Here is a 12,139-nt window from a genome sequence, read left to right as displayed (position 1 = left end):
CTGTTCTCTTCAATTTCCTCTTTTCAACTCCAGCTCTCTCTGTCTTATCTGTCTTATATGTCTTATCTCATCCTGTATCCCCAATAATCTGCAGTTTATATTTTCCAACACTTCTTCACCTGCATCTTTTTTTAAACGTATTTCTTCTCTTTGTTCACTTTAATTGCATTCTTCGCAAAAAAAAATCTTTTTCATTTTCTCTCGTGTTTGAAACTGAGCAGCGGCTGAAAAGGTTCGCTTTGATTTCTTTCTTTCAAATTCCAATAAATTGTGATAAAATGTCACTTTGTCTGACGGGAACAGCTGCAGGGCTTTTTTTTTCAGTTTTTACCTTGAGAGCCGCCAAAGCTGTGGGTGGGTAGGTCAAACCCGCCATGTTGGACGTCCGTCTGTACATCCTGTTGGCACACACACACACACACACACACACACACACAAATAAATACAAATATAAGACCTCACACGTAGCTACACACAGTGGCGTGCACGTAGCCCCCACCCACCCCGCCTCCCTCCGCCCTCCTCCACAGTTTGCCACCAGGATGGATTGTTTGTTGCCACGGTAACCGCGGTCCAAACACACACAGGAAGAAGCGGCGCTGTCTGGGCGCAGCAGATATTTTTTGATTTCATGCGTCATTAAGCTGCGGCAGATAAACTGATAGCCTTCTATCAGCGCCACTCGTTTACACTCTAATGATGTCGGACCTCATGCTTTCTCTATATGATCTCCATCTCCCGCTCGCCGCCACGCTAACGTCGTTACACTTCATGTTCGACCTCGTAATCACATCTGCGCCGAAGGTGGCCGGATGTTTTCTCGCTGTTGATTTTGAAGAAGAAGAAGAAGAAGAAGAAGAAGAAGAAGAAGAAGAAGAAGAAAGAAGCCCTGGCTGTTCTGCTGTCAGCGTGCAGGTGCTCCAGATTCCCGTCCGAGATAAAAATAACTGAACGTTTCAAAGTAACTCCAGCTTCGCGCCGCCATCTGTCAGGGCTTTGAGGAGAAGCTGTTCATTAGTAAAACGCTTTAAATCGTCTCCAGGTCTTTAAACCGAACAGCCACACAGACAAATTGGCCTTCCAGCGTGATTACAGCCTCCACATCTGAATCAAAGGAGGGTTTACATGTTCTCCCTGAGCTTCTACACACACCTCTGCCTTGAACGCATGTCTGACAGCTGAGTAAAGGTTTCACTTGTTTATTACAACCCATTTCAAGAAGTGAATTTATTCGACTCCTGGTTGTTTTTTTTTTAAAGAAATGCTCTTCCTCCCCTAAACAAGACCCAAACACACTCAAGATCTGGACTGAACCTGATTCCCACTGGGGAGAATATAATTTAAACAACCTAAAGACATAAAATGACCTTTGGTCTGAAACCATGACAAACGACTTGACTCGGTCCCGGGCTCAGTGGACTTTACTACAGTCTTTTTTTTTCTTTTCCCTTGTCCTGTTCGGCAGCTGGGGCGTGCAACATTGTATAGTTGGAGCCTTTTACTGTCCGAACAGATTTTCCTGTTAGCAGCAGGAGGAGAGCAGGTCTGGTCCGTGTTGAGTTCAGCCTCTCTTCGCTCCTCTACGCTTCGCTCATGTTGTCGGTGCCTCGTCCTCTCTGACGCGTCTTCTTCTTCTTATCAGATCAGTGTTTATCTCCGTGTGGTTAATTATCTCTTTAAGCTCATGTGTTGTGAGTGAATCAGTTTTAGACCTTGGGTTCTGTCTTGAGTGACTTTTTGGATTTCCTCTCTCATGGTACATGTCAGTCTTCTGTCTCAGTCTGACCATCTCAACTATTTTAATCTTTGATGTATTTACTTAATCCAGTATTCGATGTGGAAGCAGCACAGAGCTGTGAACATGCAGCTCAGTTCGGGGACAGAGGATGTGGACGAGACGACCTCCTGCTCTCACAGAGCTGATGTGTGACCGGTTGTGTGTCTGTCTGAGTTCCCTCTGTGCTGAAGCGACCCCTGACCCCCCGTCCTGCCCCCCCCCCCCTCTGTTCCAGCGGCAGCCGGACTGCAGCCACCTGAGGCCCTTCTAAAGTCTGTGCAGATGATGAGGGCAGCTCAGATAAATACACTGAAAATATTGACGTCACACTGATAATGCGACATCTTTTTTTCTTTTTTTTTCAACATTGCTCCAGATTTTTGAGTTAGAACTTTCGAAGATGAAATGCAGGAGCGTCGATCAAACACATGAAAACAGTTTTAACCTGCAGCATCCGGCGACCGGGTGGAGGCTGATACAAGCATGAGGCAGGCTTTGATGGTGGATGCATTATGGGAAGTGTCACTGTCAGGCTGCTTCATGCCTTGTGTCTCTGGTTTCAGGCTCCTGACGTCCCGTCCTCCTCTCTGACGGCTGCTCTGAGGAGTTTCACCTGTCTGGGACTCTGATCGTCTCCACCTGGTGGCTGAAGGATGTTCTGAGGGTTCTGATTGGATGGTTGCTTCGTCATGCGTGTCTGTGTGTGAGTCGTGCTCCTGTCTCTCAGCGTTTTCTCAGGTGATCTCCAGGTTTTATGTTTTGGGAATTTTGGTCCATTTCAATAAAATGAACAAAAACCACATCAGTGGTGGAACCGAGTCCTTCCAGCAAACCCCGACAGCTGCTGTCCTGCACGGGACTGTGGTGTCTTCAGCAAATCCTCCTCAATTTAAACACAGTTCCAAAACGCATGTGGTTAAATCTGGTGTCTTAAACTGTCATATTTTTGAATAAACAACCTAAATCATGTAAAAGTAAAATAGTCACACTGATAAAACACAATCAAGACCTTAGAATTTACAGTTCTATATATAAATATTATGTAGCAGGTAAAAATAAGTTTCTTGGGAGTTTTCTAAATGCTATAAAAATAATCTACAGTTTTGGAAAAACTTTTAATGAAGCATTAAATGAATTTCATGGAGTTTAATGAAAAGCAGAAAACACTGAAGTCAGTGAAGACGCTGGTTTTAGAACTGATCAGAGTGACCCTTACCTCTCGACAAATATCCCAGCCTGCACTGCGTGGACGATGCTCCTGAATCTCGGCTTCTCCTCCGGACGCCGCTTGGCCACGCCCATCTTACTGCTGAAGGTGCATGCCAGCCAATCACGGACCTCGCTGGGCACCGACTCCGCCTGCAGGTCGCTGAGCTCGTCCTCGGTGTCCAACAGGCGCCTGCGGAGTTAAAACAGACACAAAACGTTCATTTCCAAGATGTCCGCCTTTTGACGAACCGATCCAGAGGCTCTTGACTCACTTGGTCTCGTCCGTGTAGACCGAGTCCAGCATGGCCGCAGCCAGCTCCAGGTTCCTGCGGAGCTCCTGGAGGTCCACCACGCCCCGGTCCATCTGGTCCAGGACCCCCTTCAGCCTGACACCAACAACACACAGTCACTCCATCAGAGCAGCGCTTCGCTTCCACCAGAAACTGTTTCAAGGCCAGAGTTGGTCAGGAAAACTTTCAAAATAAAAGCCTAGTCAGAGAGTCATCTTACAAACGGTCTGTCATATTTGAACCATATCATCATTTATATACATATTTCCTATATTTTCTAACACCAAACTGTAAAAGCGTGAGTGCTGATTGGATGTGAGCATATCAGCTGATGTGTGATGGGGGGTCCAGAGGAGGTGTGCAGGTCTGCACTTTTATTATGCTGATTCTTTTCTTCAGATAAAATGGGCCGAAAAGGAGATCTGACTGACTCTGAAAAGTTGAAAAGAAAAGAAAATATTTTACAAAGTTATTGCATCGTGATCACAGAAGTATCACAACAAGTCAACAGGGTCAAAAGAAACTTGGAAAGGAAAAAAACTGACATCAATGACCAAAGATTTATGAAAAATGAAGCCTGAAGCTGCGAGGAAGCGCTGACATGTTCCACAACCATCACCTTTCTAACCATCAAAAACACAACATGTCTGATAATGCTGCACACAGTAAAGTCAGGACTGACTCGTGTTTGGTTAAAAAGATCAAATTAACATGAAGAGAGATATTACATCCCATCAAAACACAAGGTGTCTTATTCAAACAACAGTTTTTTTTAGCTCAGTAAATCTTCATTTTAACAAGCTGCTGAGAGGAGCTGATCGCTTTTATTGCTACATGACGAAGAGATCCAAATAGTTTCAGGTGCACCCATTTCTTCAAATCAAAAATTTTCAAGAATTTCCCCAAGGGCTTAATAAAGTTATTCTATTCTATTCTATTCTATTCTCAAAGCCCCTATGAAAAGCGATAAAAAGGACCCGGTATGGCGCAGCCAGAGCCCCATCCCGGAGCCAGGCCCGGGGTCGGGGCTTGAATGGGAGCGCCTGGTGATCGGGCCTTTGCCCTTTTGGCCCAGCCGGGCTTGACAACTCCCACCTCCGGGAGAGCTTCTCTCAGTTCCTGAAACAGGCTGGAGACACTGAGTCCGAGTGGACCATGTTCTCTACCTCCATTGTTGAAGCAGCTGCTCAGAGCTGTGGTTCAAGGTCTCCAGTGCCTGACGTGGCGGCAACCCCGAACCCGGTGGTGGACACTGGAAGTAAGGGCTGCCGTCAAGCTGAAGGAATCCTATCGAGTCTTGTTGGCTCGTGGGACTCCAGAAGCAGCTGAGGTCTCTGGATATGCAAGGATTGTTTTGGTTGAGACATCTGTGTAACATCACGTGGCGGTCGGGGACGGTGCCTCTGGACTGGCAGACCGGGGTGGTGGTTCCCCTTCTTAAAAAAGGGGGACTGGAGGATGTGCTCCAACGACAGAGGGATCACACTCCTCAGCCGCCCAGGAAAGTCTATTCCAGGGTACTGGAGAGGAGGATTCGCCCGATAGTCGAACCTCGGATCCAGGTTGTTTCCATTCTGGCCGTAGAACCCTGGACCGCCTGGAGTTCGCCTATCCAGACCACACGTGTTTTGTAGATTTGGAGTCCCTCAAGGTGGGTGCTTTGGGAATACAGAGTCCAGGGTCCAGGGTCCCCTCTTAAGGGCCGTCTGGTCTCTGTATGACGGAGTTTAAGCAGGAGTTTGGTCCTCATTGCCAACAGAAAGTCGGACCTGTTCCCGATGATTCCGGCAGGGCTGCCTTTGGTCACCGGTTCTGTTTGTAATTTTTATGAACAGACAGAATTTTTCAGTGTAGTCATGAACAGGATGGGGCCCTGTTAGATTCCTCATGGTCCTCGACTGGAGGAAGGTGGTCTTCCCTCTCCGGGTCAGATCCTGTACCAAGTGGAGGAGTTCAGGTATCTTGGGGTCTTGTTCATGAGTGGGGGACGGATGGAGCGTGAGATTGTCAGGCTGTTTCGGTCTGTCATGGTGAAGAGGAGGCTAAGCAAAGGCGAAGCTCTTGATTTACCGGTCAATCTACGATCCCACCCTCACCTATGGTCATGAACTTTGGGTCATGACCAAAAGGACAAGATCGCGGATACAAGCGGCTGAAATGAGCTTCCTCCGTAGGGTGGGTGGACTCCCTTAGAGATAGGTTGAGGAGCTCAGTCACCAGGGAGGAGCTCGGAGTAGAGCCGCTACTCCTCCACATCCAGAGGGGCCAGCTGAGGTGGCTCGGGCATCTGGTTAGGATGCCTCCTGGACGCCTCCCTGGGGAGGTGTTCCGGGCATGTCCCACCGGGAGGAGACCCCTTGGAAGACCCAGGACACACTGGAGAGACTATGTCTCTCGGCTGGCCTGGAAACACATTGGGATCCTCCTGGAAGAGCTGGAAGTGTCTGGGGACAGGAAGTCTAGGCAATGCAATGTCAAGCGTCTTTGAGTGTCCTGAAAAGTGCTATATAAAACCAGTGCATTATTATTATTATTATTATCTCTGCTCAGACTGCTGCCCCCGTGACCCGGTCCCGGATAAGCGGTGGAAGATGGATGGATGGATGGTGAGACAATCAGTAGCTTGAACGGTCTTTCTTTTATGTGGTTTTCGTCTTTTCCTCATGCATGTGTGGGTTTCCTCTAGGTCATTGATTCATTGATTGATTATCTTCACCTATAGTCAACCGGCTTTGGCTGAAGCCCCCAGAAGACCCTGAACTGGAAGAGCATTGAATGGGTGGCTCTGACTCACCAAGGTCACATCTGGAGAGAAGTTACCAGATATTTGTATTTTCATCTAGATTCAATGGAAGTACTGAAGCCAAAGTTTCCGGAATATAGTGTTTTTTTCAGGGGTGTTCCTGCAACTCATAAAGGTCATCTCTCCCCCTGGGGGAGGCCGGTCCGGATTTTAACAATCACTCCAGGTAGAGGCCATTCAGGTTCGCAGATTTAATGAACTGAAGATTCGATCCTACAGAGAAGCTTCCCAGCAGCATGTTTCACTGTGGTACTATCTTCTCTAACACACACACACACACACACACACACACACACACACACACACACACACACACACACACACACAAACCCGTACCTATAATCCCTATCACCAATCCAATCAGTAAAGAGTGCGTTTTTCCATCATCCACAGTGAAGTGTGTGTGTGTGTGTGTGTGTGTGTGTGTGTGTGTGTGTGTGCGTGTGTGTGTGTGTGTTTTGTCCTTGTTTCACCTCTGCAGGAGTGGTTTGAAGATACTCTGTCCTCTGAGGCCACTACCAGTCAGCCTTCATTTGACAGGACCTTTGCTGTTTGGAGGTTCGTGTTCTTTATTTAGAAAACTCTGAATCTGTGGTAAAGCTGCTTTTCTTTCATGGAAAAAAGAAGAAAAAAAAACGCACCTCTGAGTGAACAACGCCGTGATGTATTGATCTCCTGATGGTGTTTTCACTTTCGGTCTGCGTGATCGTGCCTCAGATGTACGCGGCTCGGTTACCTCAGAAGCCCTAACGGGAGCCGTGATTCGCCGCTGAAAAAGCCCCGCTTTGCTCGGAATAACAATCTGACTTCTGACACTTCCACTTAGTCTGATGCCAACGGAGGGAACATGAGGTACGGCCATGTTGACAGAAGGTGATTTCTGCCACTGATGAGCAGATCAAACCTTCCTCGCTGCCGTCAGGGAGCTTTGGCCTTTTGTACGAAGGACTCGTCACTGCCTCAGTATCTCTTTCTGCGTGATGAAATGAACGGAGATTAGTCCAAATGTTAGTGACCACTCAGGGTTTAGGAACTTCACTGGAGGGTTAGGGTTGAAATAGAAACTTCACGGATATAAAAAAAAAAAAAGCCTTGAATCAACTCAGGCTCTATTTACAACCAAATGCATCGTTATTGGTTGAGAAAAGTTTGGTGTTGACACGACGTCGTTCCCTCCTGCGGTTTGTCTTTGCTCTCCAGTCTGTCCTCTTTCTCTGTCCTTCCCTGCAGAATCTCAGACTGTGGATCTAGAAGTTCATGATCTCAACCTTCTGACGTCTGCTTGATGTCAACAAGTTTGTTTGTTTGTTGTTTCTTTGTCCTTGTCTGCCGTGCAGCCACTATTTCCTTTTAAAGAGTGTTTTTCCTGTGTTTAACGTCTTTTTAATTTTGTTTTGCCACTGATTTTAAAGGGGCTGTTTCATGCTTTTCCCAGCCTGCTAAAGTCATCTACAGTCTATAATAAGTTGTTTTATCACCAACAGTACTACCGAGTACTTCTACATTACAAAATGTTAGTAATTCTATCCGCTGTGTTTTCAACAACTCAACTTCACGTTACCCCGGAACCAGCATAACTGCATGGGCATGATGAGTATAGACATATGAAGCATAGACCCCTCGCTGACAGATGAGGGACTGCCTAACAAGTCAACATTGTGTATATCTGTGGTGCCTACACAGCTTTGTTGAAGTTGTCGGTGAAGCAGCAGTGCATGAAAGTCTATGGAGGTCAGAGTTTCTCCTGAAGCAGTGTTTCCCAAATAGAGCTCGGACTGAATGTTCATATAGATTACTCAAATATGCATGAATGAAGAGAAACAGCGACTGAACTGAAGTTTTTATGAGCGAATCACACACTAACAATGTTAAAAGGTCATAAAAGTCCATTTTTCCTGGTGGGGCCCCTTTAATTGTTCTGGTCTCTCAATAAATGGCCTTTTATTTTCTGAGCATCACTCGGCTGAAGCGATCCTCCCATAATTCATGTAATGCGTTGTGATGTTCCTCTGCAGCTCCGGGGAGCGACGGCAGTCCTCAGAATTCCTCTCTGCAGTCTCCTCTCCACACACCTGCCGACTGACTGATCTTCGTACTTTTCACCCACACAGCTGCTGTCCTGTTCACACCTCACAACCAGAACATGAAAATCTGTTTCCTCCAGATGGACCCGCAACACTCCGCCTGCTGTCAATCAACCCCCACCCACCGCGAGCCCGCGGCGGAAAATAAACATGTTGTGTCGCTGAATTCTCGGCGTCGGCGCTCGCCAAGTCCAGGCTCGCTCAGAAAGTTGTACAGAAACACAGGGACCTATTTTTGATGTTGATCGAGCTTGCTTTGAGTGACGGGTTCAAACGTGACAAACAGCAAGTTTAAGTCATGTTTCTCAATCAGTAGAGCTTTAATTTAATACAGTATGTGGAGTTCAACTTACAAAACGGACACTTTTCAAGTGAAGATAATTTGCTCGTTGATAGCGATGGAAATGACTTCATTTGTAAATCAAGAAAAAGAAATAGACTGAGCGTTGAGGATCGGCTGACAACACGACAATGGTGCTGAAAACGTCTCCCAACGTGGAACTTTTTGAAAATGCTCCAACTCTTTGAAAGCGGGAGGAAAACGCAGCTCTAAGGTGTTTTTTTTTTAACGACGGGTCGTTATGCTCACAGTCTAATTGTGAGCTTTGTTTGCAAAAAAACCCTTCATTTGTAATGTGATCACTGACTAAATGGGCCACATAATTATAGAAGAGTAAAAGCACCGCAGAGAAGAAAGAGGCTTGGAAAATGAAAGAAATGTACCTCACATTTGTACCAAAGAAAATGTTCTCTTCTGGCAGCACAACAATGTTATTTGAAGATTGGGCTGGGAGTGATTGGCAGCCCGTCACGCCGCCGCTGTTTGAAAGCAGTGTGGGCGACGGGAGGCCGGACTTCTCCTCTTTTGTTGCTGACACCTACACAACGCTCAAGAATATTTTCTTCACTTGTAAACACAAAGTCGTGCAATTAGAAAGAAAAATAAGGAGCCGGAGAGCGGAGGACCGGGCGGAGGACGGCCCGTGCGCTCCGCACGGCGTGTTTGAGAGACGCTTGAAACGGGCGATCGATGGGAGAGAAGAAGAACATCCAGCAAATGCTGCAGAGCCGAGCTGCAGCACAAACATCCCCAGTCAGATGGGACTGAAATAGAGAGCGGCAGGTGAAGAGACAGACAGGTGTGTGTAGGTGGTGCGAGAGCCTCTTTAGGGCCATACTTCAGACTGAGGGCTTCCTGTGTGTGTGTGTGTGTGTGTGTGTGTGTGTGTTAGAATTACTCATACTGTGGAGACCTAAATGTGTTTACACACACTGTCGGGACTCTCCTTTCTTCTGCATAATGTATTACATTTCAGAGTCAGGACGTCCAGAGGAGCAGCCAGTCGACAGCGTCGACCGAACGCAGAGGGCAGTGTGTGGCGTCCTGGAACTTCTGCGTCCAGGTGTGTGAGTGTGCTGCGAAGGGGAACGTTGGGGGGTGCTGGAGAAGCGGTCACGAAGCCGCTTGAATCTCATTGGTAGGGTTTATTTTCCCGTCACGATGGCCCTAAAGAGGCAGAACCTGAGCGTCCTGACAGCGGAGGAGCAGATGAAACGGTCCAGCTTGGTCGGGCTGGGAGCGGGACTGGCTGATACATCAGCTCCCGCTCAAACTGGGAGACCCTCATTCTTTAACAGTTAAAGTCATCAACAGGCCTTGAATCAGTTACTCAGACATCTGGTAATTTAGTGGTGAAAGATTGACAGAAATCATCTGGTCATGAAAACATGGTTACCACCGACAGCAGGAAGGCTCAACGCTGAAAATGTGACTTTTAGTCCAATGAAAAACAGATGGAAACTGTAAGTTCTCAAAGCTGGTTTTCTGTTTTGTCGTTGCAGATTTTCATGCATCACCGTGTGTGTGTGTGTGTGTGTGTGTGTGTGTGTGTGTGTGTGTGTGTGTGTGTGTGTGTGTGTGTTTTACCTCTGCGATGTACTTTTGTATTTCTGCCTGTAAAAGAAAAACAACAGAAAAACAGGAATTATTCAAACGGACCGATCGTCCTCATTCAATTTTGACAACAAGAGTGATTCGAACACTTTGGTACAAATGAGACATGAGGTACCATGATGGATACTGGCTCCATCCAACCATCCATCAACCATCCATTCACAGAACAGCCCATCCACCAATCCACCCATCCATCATCAAACAATCCATCCATCCATCCGTCTACACCCACTTTCTCCAGGCGGGTATCACTGAGAGCTGGCGTTAGTGAACAGCGATGTGTGATACGACTGACTTCCTGTTTGATCTAAAACCAAGTCGTCACCAGATAAAAGACCAAAAGCCTAAGATATGAGGGTAAAATCAACCCTGCGTGGTACGGCAGAGTTGGAGATCTCTCCGCCTAAATTATATCTGTCCCAAAGACATCAAGCCTTCTGTGGTATTTTTAGGATCGACTCACATGATGTGTTTGAAGCAAAAACTAAAACAAGGCAAGAGCAAAACAGACCAAGAAATCCTAATTCAATTTACATGAATTAATATGAAAAAAGGACTGAGTCATCTGCGTATTTACTGAACGTGCTCAGAAAGCTGCAGAATTACATGATCTTCCTTCAGAGACTCACATAAAGCCTAAAATGTCATTTTGCACCGGCTGTGTCGCTGTTGGTTTGTTTTCGTCTCGTCCTGTGTCGCCTGTATCGTCAGCACCCGTCCAGACTGACTCCTCCAGCCGAGACGGGAAGGGAAGCAGGCTGTGGAGGAGGAGGAGGTGGAGGTGGAGGTGGCAGGCGGTGCAGGACGGCGGCTCTACCGGCCGGTCAGAGGCCGTCACGGCTCACGGCGACAGTCCGGATCCTTCCAACACTTCACCGCCTGATTGCTGCAATTTGCATGAAAATTCCTGCTTCCTGTCTGAGTCACAGCGAAGCGCCACATGAACACACAGATATTATAGACCTGCTGTCAAATTCAGTGTGATCATCACCAGGACGGCGTTATCTCCCACATCAATCAGCGATCAGCCACATCATTATGACCACTGAGAGACCTGCTGCAGTGAGCATCGCCGCCGTCCTGGAGCTTCCATGGATCAGACTTCACCTTTCACGCGTTTCCAGAGCGTTTTTCCGTCTTCTTCATCGGGGCGTGACCGACCGGCCGCCTCTGACAGATCGGTCACACGGCAGCTGATGAAATAACACGTCACACACCACCAGACCTCGCTTCCAATGAAGACGGGAATACATCGTCGAGTCAAACCGACGCTGTAAAAACCTTCTTTTCCAGAAAAGATTAAAGCAGAATCCTGGAGCTTTGTTCTTCAAACCGCGTCAGAGTGAATTATCCAGCTGAAACAAGCCCATCAGGGAATACATGAAAGCAGGAGCATGGCCTTTAATAATAACTGCAATGTGTCAAAAGAGCGTCCACGTGGACCTGAGGACCAAAGATTTCCCAACAGAACTGTGTGTAAACCATCGCACCGCTCCACCGGATCGCCTTCAATCAAACCTCCAGCAGCAGACGGTCCTGCTTCTCTCTGGACTGAACAAAGTGTTAAAGTCAATCCTCTGATTAAAGCAGTCAACTTTACAGATCATGACATGACAAACGGGAGTCCTCTGGCACGCATGTTAGCACAAATGAGCTGTGGACCAAGTGTGACGGATTTTATCAACACATGAGGGGATAAGGAGAGGTGGAAACAATCAAACCAGCCGAAAACAAGCAGGAAACCAGCAGGAAACCAGAAGGAAACCAGCAGTTCTCTGAAACAAGAAGAGAGCGAGAACCCGTTTACACAATAAAGACACTCAGAATCAGTGGAAACGAGAAAAAGGCAACTTGAAGGACAATAAATTTTGTCAGAGAGACCAAGACGCTGCAGCCTGATCAGATATTTCCACTCGTCCGCTGTGCCTCACCCTGTTATCCCCTCCAGTCAGTGGTCATAATGTTCTGGACGACTGCTGCATGAGGTCTTAATAGCAGAGTTCCTGCAGTTTTCCAGCGGTG

General features: G+C 47.2%; 1 protein-coding gene across 1 annotated transcript in view; it reads right to left on the bottom strand.

The window, feature by feature from the left end:
• The window catches only part of pde1a (phosphodiesterase 1A, calmodulin-dependent), a 32,458-nt gene that overhangs the window by 6,677 nt on the left and 13,642 nt on the right, over nucleotides 1–12,139 (bottom strand). Inside the window, exons 2-5 of the mRNA XM_030112149.1 lie at nucleotides 10,091–10,117; nucleotides 3,259–3,372; nucleotides 2,994–3,176; nucleotides 332–398 (exon numbers count right to left, since the gene is read on the bottom strand). Coding sequence (XP_029968009.1) covers nucleotides 332–398; nucleotides 2,994–3,176; nucleotides 3,259–3,372; nucleotides 10,091–10,117 — 391 coding nt within the window. The remainder of the gene's footprint in view (nucleotides 1–331; nucleotides 399–2,993; nucleotides 3,177–3,258; nucleotides 3,373–10,090; nucleotides 10,118–12,139) is intronic.

The sequence above is a fragment of the Salarias fasciatus genome, chromosome 16, assembly GCF_902148845.1.
Source record: "Salarias fasciatus chromosome 16, fSalaFa1.1, whole genome shotgun sequence".
NCBI classification, from domain to species: domain Eukaryota; kingdom Metazoa; phylum Chordata; class Actinopteri; order Blenniiformes; family Blenniidae; genus Salarias; species Salarias fasciatus.
Note: the sequence above shows the minus strand (reverse complement) of the source record. Positions and strands in the feature narration are given on the sequence as shown.